Source organism: Pongo pygmaeus, chromosome X (genome assembly GCF_028885625.2).
Source record: "Pongo pygmaeus isolate AG05252 chromosome X, NHGRI_mPonPyg2-v2.0_pri, whole genome shotgun sequence".
NCBI classification, from domain to species: domain Eukaryota; kingdom Metazoa; phylum Chordata; class Mammalia; order Primates; family Hominidae; genus Pongo; species Pongo pygmaeus.
The window spans coordinates 50,034,448-50,059,176 of record NC_072396.2 but is presented as its reverse complement, the minus strand read 5'-3'; the positions used below and the strand labels follow the sequence as shown (position 1 = coordinate 50,059,176).

The 24,729-nt window shown below is 56.0% G+C and overlaps 3 protein-coding genes across 13 annotated transcripts; 1 reads left to right on the top strand and 2 right to left on the bottom strand.

Annotated features, from left to right (window-relative positions):
* Positions 1-561: 561 nt before the first annotated feature.
* On the top strand, positions 562-11,360 carry PRICKLE3 (prickle planar cell polarity protein 3). 3 transcript variants are annotated; one of them, XM_054470687.2, is made up of 9 exons: positions 562-856; positions 2,407-2,492; positions 3,199-3,382; positions 7,099-7,212; positions 7,517-7,654; positions 8,423-8,626; positions 8,719-8,905; positions 9,695-9,994; positions 10,650-11,360. In XM_054470687.2, the coding sequence occupies exons 1-9, from the start codon at positions 815-817 to the stop codon at positions 11,237-11,239; spliced, it is 1,845 nt and encodes a 614-aa protein (XP_054326662.1). In that variant the 5' UTR covers positions 562-814; the 3' UTR covers positions 11,240-11,360. The 3 variants fall into 3 exon arrangements, with proteins under 3 accessions (XP_054326662.1, XP_054326664.1, XP_054326665.1); XM_054470690.2 differs by lacking the exon at positions 562-856 and adding an exon at positions 913-2,291; XM_054470689.2 differs by lacking the exon at positions 7,099-7,212 and having other exon boundaries at positions 721-856.
* Positions 11,361-11,822: 462 nt separating this feature from the next.
* PLP2 (proteolipid protein 2) lies at positions 11,823-15,546 on the bottom strand. Its single transcript, XM_054470691.2, has 5 exons — positions 14,811-15,546; positions 13,628-13,780; positions 13,426-13,521; positions 12,480-12,570; positions 11,823-12,231 (listed from the first exon to the last, which is right to left on the bottom strand). Exons 1-5 carry the CDS (start codon positions 15,159-15,161, stop codon positions 12,209-12,211), a joined length of 714 nt encoding a protein of 237 aa, XP_054326666.2. The 5' UTR covers positions 15,162-15,546; the 3' UTR covers positions 11,823-12,208.
* Positions 15,547-16,808: 1,262 nt separating this feature from the next.
* Positions 16,809-24,248, bottom strand: MAGIX (MAGI family member, X-linked). Of its 9 annotated transcripts, none has more exons than XM_054470679.2 (6): positions 23,991-24,248; positions 22,997-23,143; positions 22,118-22,200; positions 21,817-22,044; positions 21,546-21,717; positions 16,809-20,833 (listed from the first exon to the last, which is right to left on the bottom strand). In XM_054470679.2, the coding sequence occupies exons 1-6, from the start codon at positions 24,037-24,039 to the stop codon at positions 20,508-20,510; spliced, it is 1,005 nt and encodes a 334-aa protein (XP_054326654.1). In that variant the 5' UTR covers positions 24,040-24,248; the 3' UTR covers positions 16,809-20,507. The 9 variants fall into 9 exon arrangements, with proteins under 9 accessions (XP_054326654.1, XP_054326655.1, XP_054326660.1 ...); XM_054470680.2 differs by having other exon boundaries at positions 16,809-20,818; XM_054470685.2 differs by lacking the exon at positions 21,817-22,044.
* Positions 24,249-24,729: the final 481 nt, after the last annotated feature.

Sequence of the window (24,729 nt, the reverse complement as noted above, 5' to 3'; positions counted from 1 at the left end):
GGCTCCCAGCCCTGGAACTGAGCTGGGGAAGGGGATAACTAGAGAGAGAAAAATGTGGGTGGGGGAGGGAAGGCTTTAAGATCTACTTCTCAAGACTTGGGGTCGGGGGACGGGGCTGGACAGCTAGGCTTATAAGGATGAGGGGAGAGAGGGGAGGAGGGTTTTGGAACCTGGCCTGGCTGAGAGGGGAATGAGAAGGGAGGAGTGCGTATAAGATCTAGCTCTCTGGTGGCTAGGGCCAGGTTCCCAGGTTCCCAGCGAGCACCAGCTGGGGCTGCGGGTGAGGTTGGGGGCCATTGTTACAGCATTCATCGGGGAGACCCTCGGAACCTCACCAGTGGGGAGGAGCCAAGAGGTGTCTTTAACCTCTCTCCCCAAATAAGCATCCGAAATAAATCGACACAAAACGTCAATACAAGCACCCTAGCGCGCCACCCCTCTCAGTCCAGTTGGCCACCTCCGAGTCTCCCCATCCTCCACTACAGAGCCTTCAAGCCCCAGGTCCCGTGAGAGGCCACGTGGCACACCGGGGTTCTGGGGGTCGTGCCTTGTGACGCCCGGCACCGGCCCGGAGCGGGAGGGCAGGGGCCTTTCCCGCGGGGCACCCCGGGCTACGTGCAGTTCACCTCTAGGCAGGGGGCGCCGTGGCAGCGGAGAGACCACATGCCCGGGGGCGGGCCCTGCGGGGCGCGCTCCTCCCACGAGGGTGTCAGGTTTACGGAACCGAGCTCCCAGGCCGGACGCGCGGTGGCCTGACGGTCGCAAGGATTACATTCGCCTGACCCGGCCCAGCTTGACCCTGCCCGGGCGCGCCATGTTCGCGCGTGGGTCCCGGAGGCGCCGCTCTGCGCGTGCGGTGAGCGGGAGTCAGGGCAGCGGTGGGGGTCGGGGGTAAACTGAGGCCCAGGCGAGGGGGTAATGGATAGGCATAGCGAATAGGTGCCCCACAGAGGGTCTAGGAATCCCATCCCCTGCATTCCCAGACCTGGGGCTGGGGCTGCTGGAGGCGAATGGATGGAGGAAGGTGTAGATCTCGTGGCCCAAACCCCCTAATCACCTCTCCACACACTTTCATCAGCACACCTGGGACCTGGTGGGGACCCCTCTCTTGTGAATTGTGGGAGGGAATCCTGAGGGCCAGAGGACTGGGTCTTGCAGCCTTAGGTTGAGCAGGAACCTACTGAGCTGCTGCTTTTTTTTTTTTTTTTTTTTTTTTTTTTGAGACTGAGTCTCTGTCACCCAGGCTGGAGTGCAGTGGCGCTATCTTCACTCACTGCAACCTCCGCCTCCTGGGTTCAAGCGATTCTCCAGCTTCAGCCTCCCATGTACCTGGGATTACAGGCGCCCGCCACCACGCCTGCCTAATTTTTGTATTTTTAGTAGAGACAAGTTTCACCATGTTGGCCAGGCTGGTCTCGAACTCCTGACCTCAGGTGATCCACCCACCTCGGCCTCCCAAAGTACTGGGATTATAGGCGTGAGCCACTGCGCCTGGCCGACCTCCTCAGCTTCTAAAGGACACAGTACCTTGGAGGAATGTGGACGGAGATATGGAGTCCTACGCTCCTGGGATGCCGAAATGCTGAGGGTCAAGAGACTGGGATTTGGGGGAACAAGGCTTCCAGAGTTCCGCCTGAGCAAGGGAGTTTTTGACTTCTTAGATAGGAGGGTCTTTCACTTCCTTTGGAGTGGGTCTCTGACCTGGGAATGTGGGGTCTGGGTTTGATGGTCCGGAGAAGGAATAAATAGCCCTAGGATAGGAGGGGTAAAGGCCAAGGTTTCTTGGGATGGGGGTTTCTGAATGGAGCAGGGGCCTCCTGAGATCCTGGGGAGGGTCCCCAGTTCCTTGGGCATCAGGGCATGAGGCCAGGGTTTAGGGGAGGAGTTCCTGAGCTTCTGAAGAGAGGGGTAGGGTTCACGTGGGGATCTCAAGGAAGAATGCGGTCTCGTCTCCTACCCTGTGGAACTGGAGTGCTGCTGGCGGCGTAGATGGAGAGGGAACCGGGATAAGGCCTGGGAGAGGATGCCCAGAGTAGGGGCTCTGTGCTCTAGTGGGGAGAGTACTATGAATTATAGGGGAGGTGTTTGAGCCCTGGAGGGATCTAAGGCTGGTGGGAGGTGTCTGAGGCCAGGGGCGGACGGGGAGGGGGGGTCCGAGGCCAGCCTAGGAAGGGGAATTCCCTGAGAAGGGGACATATAAGGAGGTGGCTCCAACTGCCCCACCTCTGCCTTGGTTGTGTCCCGCTCCCCCGCACTCTGGGCGCTGTCCCAGCCTGCCCGGCGCTGCCCAGGTAAGACAGGCCCCAGCGTGCGGTCGCGGGCAAAGAAGTGGAGGGGCGGGCGTTGACTTCTCCTTCCCTGCTTCCGCGCCTCACCCGGCCCTGCAACTGCCCCCGCCCACTGCAGCCTCCAGAGGCAGAGCACCCAGACCGGGGCCAGCCCTGCAACTCCTGTAGGGAGCAGTGCCCCGGCTTCCTGCTCCACGGCTGGAGGTAAGTGGCGCCCCTAAAGGGCCTCGCCTTTTTCAGAGCTCCGCCTTCGGGGGTAATCCAGGAGCCTTAGGCCACGCCCCTACGCTTGAGCTCCGCCTACAGAGGGATCTCAGTTGGGAAAAGAGCCTCAGGCTCAGATTCAGAGCCCCGCCCCCTGACTCATTCCCCAAAGTCCATTCCCAGGAGAGCTCCACCCACTACGCAGCCCCGCCCCCAGAAGTGTTCTCCCGTAGCCGCTGAGTCGCATCCCTAGGGAGATTCTTCGTCCCTAACTCTGAGCGCCGCCCTCTGGCCTCCAGCACCCCTCTTAGACTCAGACCTACTCTCCCAGGCCCAGCGTCCTATCCTCCTGCTGGAGCCCTGCACCCAATAGACAGAGCCTACAGCCCCCAGACTCAGGCCCTACCCACAGGCTCAGAGCCCACAAGTTCAGAGCCTCACCACAGGTTAGATGCCTGTGTCTAGTGAAAGTTCCCCCACAAAGCATCCCACTCCCCACGACCTGTCCTCTGGCTCACAGCCCAGCCACACCCTGGCTCATAGGCCCACCTCCTGCAGCCCCGCCCCCAGACCCAGATCCCTGTCCCCGCTCACAGCCCTTCGGTGGTTATAATCTGCATGTCCCTGCTCCTCCGTTGGACCTCGGCTGCCGAGGGGTTCGGGTGGGCAACCCCTTAGTAATTGACCCCCACCCCGGCCCCCTCAGAAAGATCTGCCAGCATTGCAAATGCCCGAGGGAGGAGCACGCAGTGCACGCGGTGCCTGTGGACCTGGAACGCATCATGTGTCGGCTAATCTCGGACTTCCAGCGCCACTCCATCTCCGACGATGACTCAGGCTGTGCATCGGAGGAGTATGCCTGGGTGCCCCCAGGCCTTAAGCCGGAGCAGGTGACCAGAGGCCAGCCCTCCACTCTTGCTGTCCAGTGGGTGCACACTAATGCTCACACACACACACACACACACACTCAGGTGGGAACCTATTTCTGGGGCTATGCTAGAGTGTGCAGTCAGACCGAGTGTCCTTCTGGCCCCTCTGTGATGGAGGAGTGGTCAGCCCCCCATACCTTGGGTGACTGAGGGACCAGTTCCTCAGGGCCTGTTCATCCCAATCCTATTATTTTTGATTGATTGTTTTTGAGACAGGGTCTCACTCTGTTGCCCACCACAGCCTCCCTTGTAGCTGGGACTGCAGGCGCATGCCACCCTGCCTGGCTATTTTTTAAAATTTTTTGTAGAGACAGGGTCTCCCTATGTTGCCCAGGCTGATGTTGAACTCCTGGGCTCAAGTGATCCTGCCTCGGCCTCCCAAAGTGCTGGGATTACAAGAGCAAGCCACCATGCGTGGCCCCACTCCCTATTCTACCCTCCCAGCACTTCATTCACCACATGACTTCATTGATTGAGTCATTCAACACATAGTTATGGGGCACCTACTGCATGTGAGATACTGTTGTAGGCACTGAGGACACAGCAATGAGCAAAACACAAAATAACATATCTGCCCACGAGCACGGTGGCTCACGCCTGTAATCCCAGCACTTCGGGAGGCTGAGGCGCGTGGATTACTTGAGGTCAGGAGTTTGAGACCAACCTGGCCAACATGGCAAAACCCCGTCTCTACTAAAAGTACAGAAGTTAGCCGGGTGTGGTGGTGCACACCTGTAATCCTAGCTACTCAGGAGGCTGAGGCAGGAGAATTGTTTGAACCCAGGAAGCGGAGGTTGCAGTGAGCTGAGATCATGCCACTGCACTCCAGCCTGGGCAACAGAGTGATACTTCTCAAAAAAACAAAAAATCTGCCCAGGCGGAGGGTAGATTCTGGAAAGGAGGAACACCCAATAAGCAAACCTGTAAATATATGTCAGATGGTGTAAGGGCTATGGAATTAAAAAGCAAGGAAGGTGGGGTGAAGAAAGAGAGAGGGAGGGAGGGAGGAAGGGAGAGAGATGCTAGAATTGTAAATAGGGTGCCCAGAATAAGCCTCTGTGAGAATTTAATGGTTGAGCTGCCCAAAAGGAGGTGAGAAGTGAGCCATGCAGATATCTGAGGTTACAGTAATTCACACAGGCAAAGGGCATAGCTAATGCCAAGGCCCTGAGGCAGACGTGTGCTTGGCATATGTAAGGGATGGCAAGGCCAGTGCTGCTGGCGCAGAGTGAGCAAGGGGGAGACCAGCTGGAGGTGAGGTCAGAGATGTGGCAGGGGCTATGGAGAGGACTTTGGCTGTGAATGAAGGGAAAGTCGCAAGAGGGTTGTCAGCAGAGGACAGCCTGGAGGAATAAGGATGGAATCAGGAGACCAGTGAGGAACCTGATGATGATGGCACTGGCAGTGCAAGGAGTTATATATATATGGAGAGAGAGACAGACAGACAGAGAGGCCGGCATGGTGGCTCACACCTGTAATCCCAGCACTTTGGGAGGCCGAGGCGAGTGGATCACTTGAGGTCAGGAGTTTGAGACCAGCCTGGCCAACATAGTGAAACCCCATCTCTACTAAAAATACAAAAATTAGTCTGGCATGGTGGCAAATGTCTGTAATCCCAGCTACTCGGGAGGCTGAGCCACGAGAATTCCTTGAACCCAGGAGGCAGAGGTTGCAGTGAGCTGAGATTGCGCCACTGCACTCCAGCCTGGGCGACAGAGCAAGACTGCGTCTCAAAAAAAAAAAAAAAAAAGGCTGGGTGCAGTGGTTCATGCCTGTAATTCCACCACTTTGGGAGGCCTAGGCGGGCAGATCAACTGAGGTCGGGAGTTCGAGACCAGCCTGACCAACATGGAGAAACCCCATCTCTACTAAAAATACAAAAAAAATAGCCAGGCGTGGTGGCGCATGCCTGTAATCCCAGCTACTCGGAAGGCTGAAGCAGGAGAAGCACTTGAACCCGGGAGGCGGAGGTTTCGATGAGCCCAGATCATGCCATTGCACTCCAGCCTGGGCAACAAGAGTGAAATTCCATTTAATAAATAATAATTATTTTATATATATATGTATGTATATATGTGTGTGTGTGTGTGTATATATATATATATATATAGAGAGAGAGAGAGAGAGAGACAGGGTCTCACTCTGTCTCCCATGTTGGAGTTCAGTGGCTCAATCACAGCTCACTGCAGCCTCAACTTCCTGAGCTCAAGTGATCCTCCCACCTCAGCCTCCCAAGTAGCTGGGACTACAGGCACGCATCATCACGCCTGGATGATTTTTGTATTTTTTGTAGAGAAGGGGTTTTGCCATGTTGCCCAGAGTGGTCTTGGACTCCTGGGCTCAAGCTATCTTCCCCTCTGGGCCTCCTAAAGTGCTGGGATTACAGGTGTGAGCCACAGCGCCCAGCCTATATTTTGGAAGTAGCGCTCAGAGGCTTTGCTTGTGGGGGTGGGAGAAAGAGGAGTGAAAGATGACCCTGAGGATAGGTAGATTAACTGATGTGGGAGAGGCCAAGACAGGAGCGAGTTTGAGGTGTAAGAGCATAAGTTTGGTTCTGGCCATCTGGAGTTTGAGATGCCTGTTAGACATCTAAATAGCCACATTGCCTGGAACTCAAGGGATAAGTTACAGAGCTGGACGTATGTGTTTGTCATTATGTGTCACAGGCTGGAGGTGACACATTAGCCAGCCAAGTAGATGATATTTACAGCCATAAGGTTGAATGTAATTCCCAAGAAATTGAATGTAGACAGAGGCAAGAGGACCAAGAGCTGAGTCCTAGGATCCTCCTGCATTTAGGGGTCAGCTAGTTGAAGAGGAGCCAAAACAGGGACAAAGAAGGAGCAGCCAATAAGGTGGAAGGAAAACCTGGACTGTGTGGTGTCCTGGAAGCCAAGGGAAGAAAGTGTTTCCAGGAAGAGACAGTGGTCAGCTTGGTGCAGTGCTACCATCATCAAGTCTGATGACGACTGAGACCTGAACAATGATTTTAACAATGGGGAAGTCATCGATGACCTTGACAGCTTTGGAAGAGGGATGGGAGCAGAAGGCTGCCTCAAGTAGGCTCAAGAGAGATTAGAAGGACAGGAAGTGGAGTGAACACAAGTGCTCATAACTTTTTGAGGAATTTTCCTGTAAAGGGAAAAAGAAAAGTGGATCAGTAGACCAGGCGCGGTGGCTCATGCCTGTAATCCCAGCACTTTGGGAGGCTGAGGCAGGCGGATCACTTGAGGTCAGGAGTTCGAGACCAGCCTGGCCAACATGGTGAAACCCTGTCTCTACTAAAAATACAAAATTAGCTGGGCATGGTGGTGTGCCTGTAATCCCAGCTACTCAGGAGGCTGAGGCAGGAGAATCGCTTGAACCCAGGAGGCGGAGGTTGCAGTGAGCCTACATCGCGCCACTCCAGCTTGGGCAACAGAGCGAGACTCCATCTCAAAAAAAAAAAGGGGATCAGCAGCTGGAGGAGGAAGTGAGGTCAAGACATGCAGGAACCCTCAGCGTGTGTGGGAGCTGGAGCTGAGGGAAATGATCTGCCTTTAGGAAGGAGAGATGGGGGAGTCAGAAGGTCCCTCCTAATGCCTTTCATTTTCTCAGAGAAATGGGGACCTGCCATCTCACTCATCCCAACTCACCTCTCATTTCAGTTGTTTTCTCCCACTCCTATGTCCTCCCAGGTATATCAATTTTTCAGCTGCCTCCCAGAGGACAAAGTCCCCTATGTCAACAGTCCTGGGGAGAAATACAGGATCAAGCAGCTGCTGCACCAGCTGCCCCCACACGACAGTGAGGTGAGGAGAGAGAAGACAGGAAGGGCATGCCAGGCACAGCGCACAGCCTGGGCCAATGCAGGGCAGGGTCAGAGGAGGAAAGGTGAGCTGATCTGAGGTGAGTGATCCAGACAGGCAGGGGTCATCAGGGGACATTCCTTGGCAAAACCACAGCTGGGCCTTGGAAGAAGAGGTGGTTACTTCAGGCAGGAGGCACCATCTATAGAAAGACCTAGAAGTAAACTTTCGGGGCATGGATGAAGTCTGGAAGAGGGGCAGGGACAGGCATCAAGGGAGGAGCCTAGGAGATGCCTTCTCCTCCCAGGCACATTACTGCACAGCACTGGAAGAGGAGGAAAAGAAAGAGCTCCGAGCCTTTAGCCAGCAGCGGAAGCGGGAGAATCTGGGGCGTGGCATCGTGCGCATCTTCCCGGTGACCATCACTGGGGCCATCTGTGAGGAGGTGAGCCGTGGAGGGCCTCAGCGAGTGAGCAGTGCCTCTGCTTCAAGCCCTGGGGAGCAGGACACATCTTCCAAGCACTGGGAAGATGAGGCCTGCCACTTAAGCCCCAGTGAGGTGTCTCAAGGGTCCCCTCTTGTGGGCGGGGTCTGTTCCTCACATCTCACCGTTGGGCAGGGACTGTCTCTAAGGCAACCCCTGGTGGACAGGGACCTGTCCCATCGATCCCACTGTCGTGTGGGGTTTGTCTGTAAGGAGGCCTTAGTGTGTTTTTCTCCCGCTCTGTGCAGCGGGGCATGGGCTATCTCTTTGGTCCTCCTGTGGTCTGAATTTGTCCTCAAGAGCTGACCCACAGTGGCAGGGCCTGTCTGCAGGGCCCAGTGGTGGGCAGGGCCTGTCCTTAGATCCTACTGTTAGGTGAGATCTATTGCTAAGGTCCCATTGGGTGGAGACTATCTCTGTGGTTTCCCCCACTAGGCCTGGCCTGTCTGTCTTCCCCACCCCGATGAGGGAGGCTTGCCTGTAAGACCACCCACTATGGGTAGGGCCTGTCTCTACAGCTTCCCTCATGAGCAGGGTCAGTCTCTAAGGTACCGCCCAACCCCATCCCTGGTATAGGCAGGGCCTGTGTCAAAGTTACCCCGTGGATGGGGCCGATCACAAAGTTTCACTGTGGGAAAGGCCCAAGTGTAACATACTTTGGCTGACCCCATCCATCTGACCATCTTGGTGACAGTGATGGTAACCATCTTGGTGCTTGTCTCATGGCAGTGCGGGAAGCAGATTGGAGGTGGGGACATCGCAGTGTTTGCCAGCCGTGCAGGCCTGGGTGCCTGCTGGCACCCACAGTGCTTCGTGTGCACCACGTGCCAGGAACTGCTGGTTGACCTCATCTACTTCTACCATGCTGGCAAGGTCTACTGCGGGCGTCACCATGCCGAATGCCTGCGTCCACGCTGCCAAGCCTGTGACGAGGTTTGGGCCTCCCTGCCCAGGGGTGGGAGTGGAGGGTGGGCAGGGCCAGGAGCAGGCTCATCTGACAGCCACAGATGGCCTGCACCCTCCAGATCATCTTCTCCCCTGAGTGCACGGAGGCTGAGGGCCGCCACTGGCACATGGATCACTTCTGCTGCTTTGAGTGTGAAGCTTCGCTAGGAGGGCAGCGCTATGTCATGCGTCAGAGCCGCCCCCACTGCTGCGCCTGCTATGAGGCCCGCCATGCGGAGTACTGTGATGGCTGTGGGGAGCACATCGGTGGGTGAATGCTGTGGGACTGGACAGAGGGATGGATGGACAGCTGGGCCACAGTCCTACCCCACCAGGACTCCTCCTGTCCTCCAGGCCCCATCCTCCATTGCGCCCTGTACTTTGTCCAGCCCCAACACCATAGACCTGTACGCTTGGTTGCAAGTCCCACTCCCAATGTCCCCACTATGCCATGCTTTCTAAACCCCACCTACACAATGCTAGGCCACCACCACATGTCTACACCCACCTCCAGAGGGTGCTCTAATTCCAGCCCCAGGGCTCGCCCTACTCCTAGCCTCCACCACCCTAAGCTGTGCCCCGTTCTCCTCCACTCTCCTGTATCAGCCTAAGTCAGGCCTAGCTTCTAGCTACACCCTACCCTCTGAGAACCACTCCTTTCTCAACAGGGCCACTCCCCACCTGTTAAGCCCTGCCCCTACCAGCCAGGCCTCCTCTTCAGGCCCAGCCTTCCATTCTCCTTCCAGCTGGAGCCACCCCTTAATGTCTAAGCCTGGCCCGAATCTTAGAGTCCAATGCCCACCCCGCTCTGGGAGAGAGCACCCTGGGAAAGAAAGGGAGGAGTGAGAGAGAGGTTCACCAGCCAGTCTCCAGGAGAGAACCAAAACCTGTTTCCTACCTTCTCCAAAAGGGCCCCATTCTGGAGGAGGGAGGAAGGCACCCAGGGGTGCCCTGCCTCGGATTCCCCACCTCTTCTTGAGAAGGGACTCGTTCACGAGGGGTGGGGTTACGCCTGGGGGTTCTGCCTCAGTTTTTCCCCCTCGTCGTTCCCCACAGGCCTGGACCAAGGCCAGATGGCTTACGAGGGCCAGCACTGGCATGCCTCAGACCGTTGCTTCTGCTGTAGTCGCTGTGGGCGGGCCCTGCTGGGCCGCCCATTCCTGCCACGCCGAGGCCTAATCTTCTGCTCTCGAGCCTGCAGCCTTGGGTCCGAGCCCACAGCTCCAGGGCGGGGCCGCCGCAGCTGGAGTGCCGGCACTGTCACAGCCCCACTTGCAGTCTCCACAGCCTCTTTCTCTGCTGTGGAGGAGGCATCAGAGACCACCACCAAAGGCACCAGCACAGAGTTAGCGCCAGGTGAGCTAACCCTCTAGCCACACCCAGCCACAGCCCAGTCACCCCTACGTCCTTGCCCCTGCCTCAGCCCTGGCCCTTCCTTATTGACTCGCCCAGTCCCTTCACCTGCTGCATCCCTGGGCCCCGCCCATTTCTCAGCTCATCCTCCTTCCCCACACCAGTCCAGGCCTGGTTTCCATCCCAAACTACACCCGCCTCGTGAACCCTGGTTCCACCCTGTCAATACAGGGCTGGTCCCCTACCTCAACTTGTCTCTGCTTGACCCCAAGTTCCTCTTCCTCTTCTCCAGCCGGTCATCCTTCATCCTCTGCAGTCAGGCCCCACCCCTTTTATCGCAAACCAAATCTACTCCAGCCTATGCCACACCGCTTCCATCCGAAGCCACCCCCGGTGCCCTGGCCACGCCCCGTGCCCTGGCCACGCCCTCCACACCAGTCCCATCTTGCTCCGTGTTCTTCCTTCCAACCCTCTCAACACCCAGAGCCTGCTCCAGGCCTCACACTTCCCAGACTTCCCACCTCCCTGCCATTCTCCGACCCCTGCCCCCACTTTCCCAGTCTTAGTGGAGGAAAGAAGGCCCTTCCGCTGGCCTCCTCTTAGGAGGGGGCCAGTGGGAGGGCAAATACAAGGAGTCACTCTGTCTCCCCCTTAACAGCTGCAGGCCCCGAGGAGCCCTCCCGCTTTCTGAGAGGGGCTCCCCACCGCCACTCCATGCCGGAACTGGGGCTCCGCAGTGCCCCCGAGCCGCCCCCAGAGTCCCCCCGCCAGCCTAACCTGCGCCCAGATGATAGTGCCTTCAGTCGCCAGAGCACCCCACGCGTCAGCTTCCGCGACCCTCTGGTGTCTGAAGGAGGTCCGCGCCGGACCCTGAGTGCACCCCCGGCCCAGCGCTGCAGGCCACGCAGTCCCCCACCCAGGGCCCCCAGCCGTCGCCGCCACCGTCATAATCACCATCACCATCATCACTGCCACCTAAGCAGACGTCGCCACTATCAATGTGACGCGGGATCAGGGTCAGACTCGGAATCTTGCTCCAGCTCGCCCTCCAGTTCCAGTTCTGAATCCTCAGAGGATGATGGCTTCTTCCTAGGAGAGCGCATCCCTCTGCCCCCGCATTTGTGCAGGCCCATGCCTGCTCAGGACACTGCAACGGAGACCTTCAATTCCCCATCTTTATCGCTCCCCAGGGACTCTCGCCCAGGGATGCCTCGTCAGGCCCGAGACAAGAACTGCATCGTGGCTTGAAGGCAGGCCGTCCTGGAGGGGGCTCCATTCTCCAGTCAGAGTAGATGATGAGGCCCATGCCCCTCACCCCCACGCCCCGCCCCCACAACCTAAGTCATAAATCCTCTTCCTCCCTCCTTTATCTGTTTGTTTCTATTTTTGTTTCTGTTTTAGAGACATGGTCTGCTCTATTGCCCAGGCTGGAGTGCAGTGGTGTGATCAGGGCTCACTGCAGCCTCAAAAGTTTTGGGCTCAAGCTATCCTCCCACCTCAGCCTCCCAAGTAGCTGGGACTCCAGGCTCGTGTCAGCATTCCCAGCTAATTTTTTAATTTTTTGGTAGAGATGGGGTTTTGCCATGTTGCCCAGGCTGGTCTAGAACTCCTGGGCTCAAGCAATCCTCCCGCAGCCTCCCAAAGGACTGGGATTACAGGCATGAGCCACCGCACCGGGCCTCTCGTTTGTATTATTGAAGTAATTTAACATTTGTTGTCAAACAGGCCTGGCTTCTTTGCCTCCTTGCCCCAGCTGTTTCCACTCCATTTCCCCCTCCTGATGCTTGAAATTTACCCACATTTGATGAAAGGATTACTTTATTCATTATCGTATATTTTAACAATGTTTATTATTCATTTATCCCTCTATAGAACCACCACCCACACCGAGGAGATTATTTGGAGTGGGTCCCAACCTAGGGCCTGGACTCTGAAATCTAACTCCCCACTTCCCTCATTTTGTGACTTAGGTGGGGGCATGGTTCAGTCAGAACTGGTGTCTCCTATTGGATCGTGCAGAAGGAGGACCTAGGCACAGGCATATGGTGGCCACACCCAGGAGGGTTGATTGGCAGGCTGGAAGACAAAAGTCTCCCAATAAAGGCACTTTTACCTCAATGAGGGGGTGGGGCTGGGAATGTTGTTGTTGGGGTGGGGAGGAGTTATTTCAATGGAGGAGTTATTTGCAGATTGCAGAGAGAAATGAGGGGAGTTCGCCTACACCGGGCCATCTGCGGGGTCTGCAGGTGAGGAAAAGAGAGAAAGCATTAGCTGAATCTACATGCCCATTTTTTAAAACAAGATCCAAAGTCCATGAACATTTTACACACAAGAATACCGAAGCTTATGGTACCTATTGGTACAAAAGCCGCAAGTACCAATACGAGACCAGAGTTGGCATTCATGCCTTTAAGAGATCCCTTTCCTTTTCTCCTCTGCCCTCTCAGCAACCCCCTTACCCCCAACCAACACACACACACACACTTACCAGTGGGGGCTGCTGTATGTCTTGGCTGCCGAAGGGGGAAGGTGACATAGGCATCATAGCCAAAGAGGCACGTAGCGATTAGGCCCAGTACCTGGGGGGCAGGATAGGAGTGAGGGGGTTTAGATTAGGCGGTCAGGTTACTCAGTCTCTTATCTTCTTGTATCCACCACCTCCAGCACCTGCCTCGTGCAGGATGGGACTCAAGCCCTGGGTTGGTAAGCCAAAGAACCCCAGGGAAAGGCCAAGAGAGTGCATCCTACCCCACTCTCCCTCCTCCTATACCTCTCAACACAGGAAGGCCACACTGTGGCCCTACTCGTAGGGGGCACAATTCAATTCATACTTTTTTTTTTTTTGAGACACAGTATCACTCTGTCACCCATCTGTCACTGAGGCTGGAGTGCAGTGGCATGATCTTGGCTCACTGCAACCTTTGTCTTCTGGGTTCAAGTGATTCTCCTGCCTCAGCCTCCTGAGTAGCTGGGACTACAGACGCCCACCACCACACCCGGCTAATTTTTGTATTTTTAGTAGAGATGGGGTTTCGCCATGTTGGCCAGGCTGGTCTTGAACTCCTGACCTCAAGTGATCTGCCTGCCTCATCCTCAGCCTCCCAAAGTGCTGGGAATACAGGCATGAGCCACTGCGCCTGGCCCCTATTCCTACTACATTTGGGACAAAGTTCTTGCAGATGGTAGTGTGTTGACAAAGGGGCTGCCTGTTTGTACCTCTCACCAAGGTCCTTGTGTCTGACAAGGGACTGCCCTTCACAGCAAATGAAGACCTTGGGAGGCAAAACCAAGTCCTGGGCCAGACTTTCCTCCATGCCCTGAGGACAAGTGTGACTTGCTGTGGGTCACACGATTTCTGCCAGCAAAGGCAGAAATGGTCCCTGGCTCCTCAAACCCTTCCCTTTCTGCTTCAGAGCTGCTCCCACGGCCTTTACCCCTGCGACGATTTTGGAGTGGTTTCCTCTCTCAACAAGGACAACAATGGAGGTGATCAGGTAGAGGATTGCCGCTATGAGGGTTCGGAGGAAATCCTGTGAGGTGTAGGGAGGAGAAGAGGGAAGTCAGCAACCACAGTTCCCCGACAATCCTAACTGCCCAGACCCCTCCCTGGCCTTGCCATTGTGGACCCCTTCTCACACTCCAGGGCCAGTTGATGAATGGTATCTTGGTGTGCAGGTCACACATGTAGACAACAAAGAAAATAGCAGCAAGGATCATCTCAATCACCGACAGGGAGGAGTAGCCTGGTGTGGAGGCACTGAAGCAGATCAGGATCACCAGGCATAATATCTGGAAGGGTGACATGGGAAAGGGGACCTCAATCAGCAACCAGGGCTGAGGAGATTGGTTTAAATTGGGGGTCCCATACTCGGATGCCTACGAGGGCTGGGGAAATGACATACAATAATAGCTAAACACTTTTTATGTGCTCACTGTGTTCCAAATTCAATCATCACGACAATCTAAAGCTCTGGGTACTATTATTACTCTTTCTAATTTATAGATGAGAAAACTGAGGCACAGAGAGGTTTAATGGCTTGGCCAGAGTCACCCAACAAGTAAGGAGTAGAGTTGGGTGCCTCAGTTTCCTCCCCTTTTCCCTTCTAGGATATAGGCAGCCTGAGGGGAGTGGCGCTGCCAGGTGTTTTGTGAGCCCCGCTGACGCCAGCTTTGTGGCCTTGACCGGGGCGGAACACGCGGTTCCCCCAGCAACCCCTTTGGGAAGCGGTGAGAGTGACACCAGAGAGGCAGGACTCCGTTAAAGGCGCCGCACCCCTTTTACAAGTGACTCAAAGGCGGCGCCCACTTTGAGAAGGGTGGAAACCCCGAAAAGCTAAGGACATCCCGCCCGGCCTCAGAAGGGCGAGGAAGAACTGGCGAAGGCGGGGCGCTCTACACCGCGGGACTAGCGCGGGGGGGCCCCCACCCCAACAGGCCCTGCCCCTGGGCGCGCTGCCAGCCCGCCCTACTGTGCCCAGGCCGCGCCACGCCCTGCCACAGGAGGCCCCCACTTCCCAGCACCCTGGGACCCCTTCGATGCGTCCACTGATGAGTTCACGCAGGCTGTCCCCACGTAGCCCTCCGTATGCGTTATAGGCTCCTTGCTTCACCCCGGAGACCACCAGATCTCAACAACCTTCGTCAAACCCCACCGACTCGCCCTGCGCCCCGGGTTTCGGGCCTCCACCGTGAACCCACCCACCTGCACCCCACTGCCGAGCGCCCCGGCCAAGTGCCTGCCTCACCCGGACCATCCAGTTCCGCATGGTCCAGCCACCCCATCCCGCTTTTGCCCACGCGCCTGCCCCAGAACGCTCACAATCTCAGCAAACAGGAGGATTCCCTTTCGAGTGCGCGAGAAGTTGGTGCAGGCGGCCCAGCAGCCAGGGGCCGAGAGGCGCTCAGAATCCGACATGGCATGGGCTGGAGTCCCTGGTGCCTCGGAGGATCTGCAAGCTTGCTCGTGGTTTCGAGGACGCTGTACACCCAGCTGTCTTGCCCGCCGTCTGGCCGGGAAGGGGGCCCCGGGGCGAAGGAGGGAGTGAATCACCGCGCAGAGCTGACGCGGGCGGGGCCGGAGCCTGGCCAGGTGGCTGCCGCCCCGGAAGCCCCCTCGCCCCGCCCCCCAGGGATACTCCCAGCCTGGCGCATATCCCCCGGGGCGCCCCATCGCCTGGGTGCTTGGCAGCTCCAGGTACCAGAAGCAGTAATAGCGAGACCCTTCGCCTTTTTGGAATGCAAATGCACCCGAGACAGCTTCAGCTTAGAACCGCGGGAATCTGGCTTTGGGATGGAGTGACTCAGTTTCCTTAACTGAATAAAACAGCCGAGGCAGAGTTAAATCCGAAAGACTTGGGGCCCAGTATGTTGCCAGAATTCAGAATATTTTTGATTTCAGAAAGTTTTCCCGTGCATATACTCTCAGTGGGGTTTGGAGCTGCCGCGTTAAAAAAAAAAAAAAAAGAGCCAGGCGCGGTGGCTCACGCCTGTAATCCCAACACTGGGAGGAAGAGGCGGGTGGATCACCTGAGGTCGGGAGTTCGAGACCAGCCTGACCAACATGGAGAAACGCCGTCTCTACTAAAAATACAAAAATTAGCCGGGCATGGTGACGTATGCCTGTAATCCCAGCTACTCGGAAGGCTGAGGCAGCAGAATCGCTTGAACCCAGGAGGCAGAGGTTGCGGTGAGCCAAGATCATGCCATTGCACTCCAGTCTGGGCAACAAGAGCGAAACTACGTCTCAAAAACAACAACAACAACAACAACAAAAACGGTATTTCTTCAAGAACAGGTATGAACGTTCACAATAACTGGGTAAGGATTGAAAAGTGTTCCTCGGCTGGGTACAGTGGCTCATGCCAGTAATCCCAACACTCTGAGAGGCTCAGGTGGGAGGATCGCTTGAGCCCAAAAGTTGGAGATCAACCTCCGCAACGTAGTGAGACCTCATCTCTACAAATAATTTTAAAAATTAGCCCAGGCTGCCAGACGCGGTGGCTCAAGCCTGTAATCCCAGCAGTTTGGGAGGCCGAGGCGGGCAGATCACGAGGTCAGGAGTTCGAGACCAGCCTGACCAACATGGTGAAACCCCGTCACTACTAAAAATACACAAAAAATGATCCGGGTGTGGTGGCGCACACCTATAATCCCAGCTAGTCAGGAGGCTGAGGCAGGAGAATCGCTTGAACCTGGGAGGTGGAGGTTGTAGTGAGCCAAGATTGCGCCACTGCACTCCAGCCTGGGCGACAGAGCAAGACTCCATCTCAAAAAAACAAAAAAAAAAGAAAAAAGAAAAAAGAAAAAAATTAGCCCAGGCATGGTGGCGGGTGCCTGTAATCCCAACTACTCGGGAGGCTGAGGTGGGAGGACTGCTTGAGCCCAGGAGTTCAAGGCTGCAGTGAACCATGATCAGACCACTGCACTCCTGCCTGGGCAACAGAGCAAGACCCTGTCTCCAAAAAAAGAAAGGAAGAAAGAAAATTGTTCCTCGTTAGATCAGGTCAAGTTTTGTAACCAAATAGTGCCTATCTTGTGGGAAAACCATCAGTTTCCAGAGCTTTTTGTTTTTGGATAATGGATTGTGGACAGTGGAATAAACCTCTGAGCAGTGATGAGAAATAAGACCCTGCCAGTGTAAAGGCTGTGTGAGAACAGGGGTTGGTGAGCATTGACTTGCTCAGAAATAGGGCAAGCACTGTTTCTAGTGTTAGAGCCCAAGGCCAGGAGCAGTGGCTCATGCCTGTAATCCTAGCACTTTGGGAGGCCGAGGCAGGAGAATCACTTCAGCTCAAGAGTTTGAGACCAGCCTGGGCAACGTAGTGGAGCTTGTCTCTATTTTAAAAAAACATATTTTGGAATACTGTTAGAGCCCAGAGAGCCCAAGGTCTGATTCTGTGTTCTGCAATCCCAAGGAAGTCCTGGCTCTAAATGTTGGGCCTCAGTTTCCTGGTTCTGAAAAGAGGGGCCAGTCAGCACAATCGTACATGAGGAATAGGAAAGTTTATTTCTGGGGGATTGGCAAGATGAATGGATGGCTCCTGGGGTGCAAGGCTGGGTGACATTTGTAGACACTTTGTTTGTATTTATTTATTTTTTAGTAGAAACAAGGTCTTGTTATGTTGCTCAGGCTGGTCTTGAACTCCTGACCTCAAGCAATCCTCCCGCCTTGGCCTCCCAAAGTGCTGAGATTACAGGCGTGAGCCACTGCGCCTGGCTAAGTGTGTTATTTTGAGCAAGTAATTTCCCCCAGCTCAGCCTTAATTTCTGCATCTAAGACATGCATCTGGTCTCCTGGGATCAGGATCCCAGAGGTACCCTGAGGGACACACTCTCCAGACTAGAAGTTGTTTTTATTCTCATCTCATTTGAAGTGGGGGAGAATCATAACTGGATGGCCAGGAGGATTCAACCCAAGGGCCTGCCTGCTCTCTCTGACAACACAGGGCCCCTCAAAACTAAGGAAAGAGCTCCCCTCTTTCAGCCCCAGTTGCCGGAAGAGTGAGTGAATAGTGGAAGGGATGAAACATACTTTTCCCAGTGATAAGTATGTGCTTTCCAACTCTGTGAGGACACGTCTGAATTTCTGAAACAAGACGAACCTGGCTCCGCTTCAACATCTTTGCACTTGCTATTCCCCCTGCTGTCAATGCTCTTAGCTCAGTGTTTCATATACCTGGCTTCTAGTCATTCAGGTTGCAGCTCAAGAGTTATGTCTTCAAAGAGGCCAGAAGCTCACCATCATCTCCCACAATGTAACCTCCTTTTGCTAGCTTCATAACTTCATGACTCTCACTTCTCTCTGAAATTGTCTTTTTTTTTTTTTTTTTTTTTTTTGAGAAGGAGTTTCGCTCTTGTTGCCCAGGCTGGAGTACAATGGCACAGTCTTGGCTCACCGCAACCTCCACCTCCCAGGTTCAAGTGATTCTCCTGTCTCAGCCTCCTGACTAGCTGAGATTACAGGCATGTGCCACCACACCAGGCTAATTTTGTATTTTTAGTAGAGATGGGGTTTCTCCATGTTGGTCAGACTGGTCTCGAACTCCTGACCTCAAGTGATCCGCCTGCCTTGGCCTCCCAAAGTGTTGGGATTACAGATGTGAGCCACGTGCCCGGCCTTTTTTTTTTTTTTGGAGATAAGGTCTCACTGTCACTCCAGCTAGAGTGGAATGGTGCAATCATGGCTCACTGCAGCCTTGATCCCCCAGGCTCAAGTGATCCTCCCACCTCAGTGTCCCAAGTAGTTTGGACTACAGGCATGAGCCACCACTCCCAGCTAATTTTTAAACTTTTTGTAGAGACGAGGTCTATGTTGCCCAGGCTGGTATCAAACTTGTAGGCTCAGACAATCCACCCGCCTCCGCCTCCCAAAGTACTGGGATTACAGGCACAAACCACCATGTCTGGCCTGAAATTTTTTTTTTTTTTTTTTTTTTTTTTTTTTTGAGACTGATTCTCGCTCTGTCACCCAGGCTGGAGTGCAGTGGTGCGATCTTGGCTCACTGCAACCTCCATCTCCTGGGTTCAAAAAATTCTCTGCCTCAGCCTCCCGAGTAGCTGTGATTACAGGCACCTGCTACCACACCCGGCTAATTTGTGTATTTTCAGTAGAGACGGGGTTTCACCACCTTGGCCAGGCTGCTCTTGAACTCTTGACCTCGTGATCCACCAGCCTCGGCCTCCCAAAGTGCTGGGATTACAGGCGTGAGCCACCACTCCTGGCCTGGGTTTTTATTTATTCATTTTCTTGTCTTTTTTGTCTGACATCTGTCTACCCTCATTACATACATCAGCTACACAAAGACAGAAATTTCATGTCTTGTTCCTCCAGCATTTCCACAGTACCTAGCACAGTGCAATGTATACAGTTGAGGTTCAATTAATACTTGTCAATGCAGGTGAAATTAAGAGGACAGACTTGGGAATCAGGCCTTGATTAAATCTTGCTTTGACCCTCCTCTCTCTAGCTATCTGCACTCCCTGGGCTTCACTCTCCTCCTCTGCGAAATGGACATATTTGGACAGTTGAGTAGATGTGCAACTATTGTAGATGAAAATAAATATTGCAATAAAGCCAGTAGCAGGGATAAAACTAAGTACATGGTGGCTGGGTTTACTATTATTAGTCTCCTGGGTGTGACTGTATTTATAGGACTGGGGCTCTTGAGCCCTTTGCTGACTTTTGAAGAACCACACCTCCACCAGGCTCTAAGTCAGGGGTAGCTGGAAGCCACCCTGGCACACTTCCCCACAATGTCTATCTACAGCTCTAACCACTCAAGTGTTCACCTCTTCACCCTCCAGCTCCCAGCTTTCGCAGCTTGTCTTCACCGTTCCTCTTTCCTCTCCAAGGCCACCTGGACTCTCGCACTCCGGTCCTTTAAATTCTTTCTTCCTTTCCCGTCCCCTCCCCACAGGGGCGAAAGTTGCCCATTCCGTCAGACCACAGCTTCCCTCCTGGGGGGGGATGGGGCCGAGTGCTCAGGATGTGGTGACAGCGGAAGTGACTGGACATTTCTGTCCTCTGCCAGCGCCTTCCTCGCGGCTACCCCGGTTGGAGTCCCGCTGGCCATATAAGCCCTGGCTGTGGGGCTCTGTTCCCAGGGTGAAGGAAACTCTGGGCCTCTCCCGTGCCGGGAACGCCCAGTGTGTGGCGTGTGCACACAAGCCCGGCTGCAGTTCTTCACCATTTACGGAAAATGGGGGCACGGCCCAAAGGTTCTAACAGCCTTTTTTAGCCCGGCCCGTCCAGGGGCGCTGACTCACACGTTCCCCACTCCGCCCCAAAGGGGGCTCCAGGGCCCCAGCCGGTGCCCGGAGAGTGGTAGCCTACGTGCCAGCAAAAGCTGGCAGACTAGGCCGGAAGTGGGAGACCGCAGGCCTCTGGCGAAGGAAGCTGCCCTGCTTCTAGGCTTCTAGCCTTGCTATCCCGACGTCAGCTGAGGGTCTGTATGATTCTGAGACAGGACTGTGGATACACTGGTGCAGTCCCGCCACGACAGGCTTACCTCTGCATTCTCCATGCCATGCACAATAATTTATGTGTGAGACCCTGTACACCTCCAAAAAGGTGAAATTAATGAATAAGGAGAGGAGCAGGAGACGGCGAAGAGAAAAAGAAAGCACGCCGGGCTGAGGACCGGCAGAAGCAAAGATACATGTGCAAGCAGGAAAGCAGCAGCGCGAAGCTCGTCAGCGATTACTCAAGCAGGATCGACCCACCTGCTCCTTTACAGAGTGGCCTGGGCAGCCCCACCCCGCCTCGAGCGCCTGGCAAGTCAAGACCGGATCGAACCATTTTATTACCTCCCCCTCCCAGAACCAGAAGCGCAGGCTAGCCGGCTGGAAGGGTCGTACCACTGACGCTGCGAGGGGAGTGTGGGCAGAGCCACTGCGCAGCCGGTGGGGGGACCAAACCAAGTGGAAGCTCTCGGGGAGGTGCCAAGTGCCCGGCGGCCACACGCGCCGGATCCAGGTTGGGCGGTAACTAGTGAGCCCCGCGCTGTCAGAGGTAGGCTCAGTGCCTCCGCCTTCCGGCTGCCATCTCCTGAGCGAGCTGCGCTGCCCCCCGGACCCCTAGGGCCCGCGAGAGCCGTTCCTCGCTGGGCACTAGCCAGGGCCCCGGGGAACCCGGGATCTGGTCGTTGGGATCCTCAGCGCGGCGCTCAGGAGGAGAAACCGTGGGGCCATCGGCGGCCGCCTCTGGACTAGGCTCCGGGCTGCCCCGGGTCTTCTTGAGCGTCGTCCGGGATGAAGGGTGCTGAACTAGGGAAGTGCTGCTGCTGCGAGACCCCGTTACCTCCGGCCCTCCAGGATCTGGGCTGCGATCTGGCCATGACGGGACTACGGATTAGATTGGGTGGTGAAGTAGGGAAGGGAAATCCAGGCCTTTGGTTGAGGGTGGACAGCAGAACCCAAAGGCTGCGGGAGATGAGACCCTGGCCCTTAGAGAAATCTCCCCTCGAGGCTTTCTGGGATCGGCACCACTCCTCACAACCCCGACACCTCCTTTACCGAGACCCCTCCCCTCCTGGATCCACAACATGCCCTTCAGAAATCATTTCCCACAATCTCCAAAGGAAATCAAACCCCTCTCATCTAGGATCCCCTGCTCTCTCCTCTCTCATCCCACCTCCGTTGACTCCCAAACCACCGACCCTTTGTTTTTCAGAACTAGACCCCCTACCCTCTGGATCCCCATCCCATTTTCCCCCGGCTAAGATCCACTCTGCCTTCCCCTCTGAGAATTAAGACCCTTCCTTCCAAACACTTGCTTTTATCCTAGACCCCTTCCCTTCTCTCCCCCCAGTACCTGGAAAACCGACCCTCTGAAATTCCTATCCTCGGGACTGACACCCCTCCCTGCCCCTGCGTTATTCCTATCCTGTGACCCTATGCCCCTCCCTGCCCCTACTTGTGAGAATACCATGACCTCTTGCAGACCCTCCCCACAGAGACCACCAAACCCTTCCCACCCAGAATCTCAGCTTCTCCACTCTGTGAACCTCTCCCTTCTCCTCACTGAACTCTGACTTCTCTCCCCTGGGAAACCCACCAACTCCTTTTTGGGGCTCTCCCACCCCTCGAGGCTTGCCAGGGTGGGTCTCCAGAGGCCGACGAATAACCAGGTGGAGCTGGGGGCCTCCAGCTCGGATCCGTTCCACAGCCTGGGCATGGGTGAGGCCCTGCGTTGACTCTCCGTTGATGTGGAGCACGAGGTCCCCGACCTGGAAGAGTGCAATGGAGTCGTTTTGGAAAGGCAAAAGGAGAGCACCCCAACAAAGGCAGGGATAGCACCTACCAGTGGAAGGGGCTTCAGGGCTCACCTCCAAACGACCACAGCGCTGTGCTGGGCCATCCTTCAGCAGCCCGCGCACGGCCAGCGGAGTGTCCCCAGCTACATCCCGGCCCCCACCTAAGGTGAGGCCAAAGCCTGCGTAACCGCGGACCAGCTCCACAGAGAAATAACCAGAGGCCTGAGATGGCTTCGGAGCACTACGTGCCTTACCCTGGATCACTTGGGGAGGCGCGTTACATGTCTCTAACCAACGGTGCTGGAATAAAGGACACAGGTGTACATAGTTTGCCCTGAGGCAGGTGGCCTCCGATAGAAGGATGAGATGGTACCTGGGGCCGGTGATCCACAATAGTGGCATGAGGCAGGCGACTGTCTGTGACCTCTATGTCCGCAGAGTCCAGCACGCTAACAGCTGGGAGATAAAAGCGGTGGAGAGGGCTGTGGGGGGACATGCCATGGAAACTACCTAGGACCTGTTCCCTGAGTTAACATTCTAGCCTCATCTACTTGCCTCGCCCCTGCAGCTCATACACAAACTGGCCCACCATTTACGCACCATCCCCTCAAGTAATCTTAAAGGCTCTCAGCCCAAACAAATAACTGTTCTGACCCCACCTTCTTAATAAACAATCCTGGGCTCAGCCATGTGAATAATCTCCCAGGCCTTCCTATCTCTCTCTAATAACACGCAGAACACATCCCTCAAATAACACCATTCGGCCCACCCTGGAGAATGCTACTCCAAAATTTGGCTCCTGAACCTTCCATAGCATGCCCTCTAATTAGCCTCTAACCCTCATCCCATTCCTGACATCTCAAGCCCCGCCCCCATGGGCTATAGGCTCCACCCCCCCGTGACTCACATTTCAGGCCTGCCCCTTCGCTGCGTGCTCGCCCCCTAAGCACTCTCCAGCCCCTGCCTCCTCAAAAAGGACCCTCATCAAAAGGGGCCGCCGCCAGAACGGGGATCCAGTTCCGCACTCTCATCTAATCTAGCCCTCGCCTACTGCGATAACCCTCAAGGAATATGCTAGAATAACCCCAAGGCTCCTCCCACTCGAAGCACCCTCCGATCCCCGCCCCCCCAAGTCGCGCCCCTTGGCCCCACCCAAAACAGGGCAGTAGCTGCTGACCCCCCAGGCCTGCCCCACTGAACCCAGCTCCTCTCCGAACCCTCCCCCAGCGGAGGCCCTGCGCCAGTCACGCACCCTCCTTCCGGCGCAGGCGCAATGTGGCGCCCGCCCTGCGTACTAGCGCTGCCACGTCGACCGCAGCTCGCGCCGCCAGGGGGCGCGCGTCCAGCCGCGCCAGGAGCTGCCGGGCGCTAGGGCCCGCGAGCGGGGAGGGGCCGCGGCCTGCGCGCAAGAGGGGACAGGTCAACGCCGACCCTCGGCCTCGGCCAACCCCCATGCTTCTGGACGCCCGAAGACCTAGAAATGCCCCTCAGGATACCCGGCGACCCCTGGCCACTCCCTCGATAGTTTCGGAGGTCACTGCTGTCCCTCCCCTCTCACGCGATCCCCGACCGTCGCGGGTAGCCGGTGCACCCCCGCTTGCTCCCACGGTGTCCCTGGAGATCGCTGTTTGACTGTAATAGTCCTGGACACCTCCGAACACCCCGTGAGGTCCTTGACTGCCCCCTAATCACCCTGGATGCCCAACTCTTCGCCCGCAATATCTCAGGGGACCCCGTTTCCCCAGATATCCTGGGAGAACACGGCCTGACCCCGTAGCCCCGGAACGCCCAATTCCCCGTCTAAGTATCCTAGGCAACCCCTGCTACCCCCATGAATTCCCTCAGAGGGCCCGTTCCCCCCATGGCCCACATACCTCCAGAGTCCCCCTCCACAGGTCCCCAGGGGCCCCCAGCTCCCCTCCCCCCAGCTCACTACAGACCCTGAGTGCCCAGGTGTCCCCAGTGACCACGGGCAGACCCCTCCCCGCACATCTGCACATCTCCCTGGAGACTCCTGAGAGCCCCTCCCCTGGTCTGGTGCGCGGCCCTTTTGCTCATGTGTGGGTGTGGGTAGGGAACCTCCAGCCCAGCCTCCATCGCTGGGCCCCTGCCCCCTGCCACCGCCACTTGGGCGCCAGAGCCGCTCTGTTTACCACCTGTCAGAAGGAAAAGGTGTGGAGCAGACAGGCGGGACGAGGGTGGTGGCGACTCGCCCTGTCCTTCCCCAACGACCCCAATCCCTGTACCTCCTCTGCTCCCCCTAGGGTCCGCGGCGTCCCCTGTGCGCGGCTCCATGGCCAGTAGTCCGCCGGGTGGACGCAGGGCAGCCAGCTACGAATTTTGAGCTCTGGGGCGCGCTCACCTGGCGGCCCGCCCAGGCCCTGGAGGCTGAGGCTGGCGGGTCCCGTGCCTGGCTCCCGGATCCGCGCTGTGATCTACCTGGAGGCCAGCAAGGAGGCCTGGCTGTAGGAGCCAGGAGGAGTGCTTGGCCTCACTCTGCTGCAGGCGCCGCACTCTGTTAACTGAAGGTCCTAGTTAGAATTTAAAAGCCTGACAATATCAACTGTTGCTGAAGATATGGAGGAAATGGAACTCGTATACCGCCGGTGGAAATGTAAAATGATATTGCAACTTTATTTATTTATTTAGAGACAGGGTTTCGCTCTTGTTCCCCAGGCTGAAGTGCAATGGCACGATCTCGGCTCACTGCAACCTCTGCCTCCCGGGTTCAAGTGATTCTCCTGACTCAGCCTCCTGAGTAGCTGGGATTACAGGCATGCACCACCACGCCCCCCTAATTTTGTATTTTTAGTAGAGACAGGGTTTCTTCATGTTAGTCAGGCTGGTCTCGAACTCCCTAAAGTGCTGGGATTACAGGCGAGGCCCGCCTTGGCCTCCCAAAGTGCTGGGATTACAGGCGTGAGCCACCTGCGCCCGGCCTGCAACTTTAGAAAACAGTTTGGTAGTGTCTTTAAAAATTAAGCG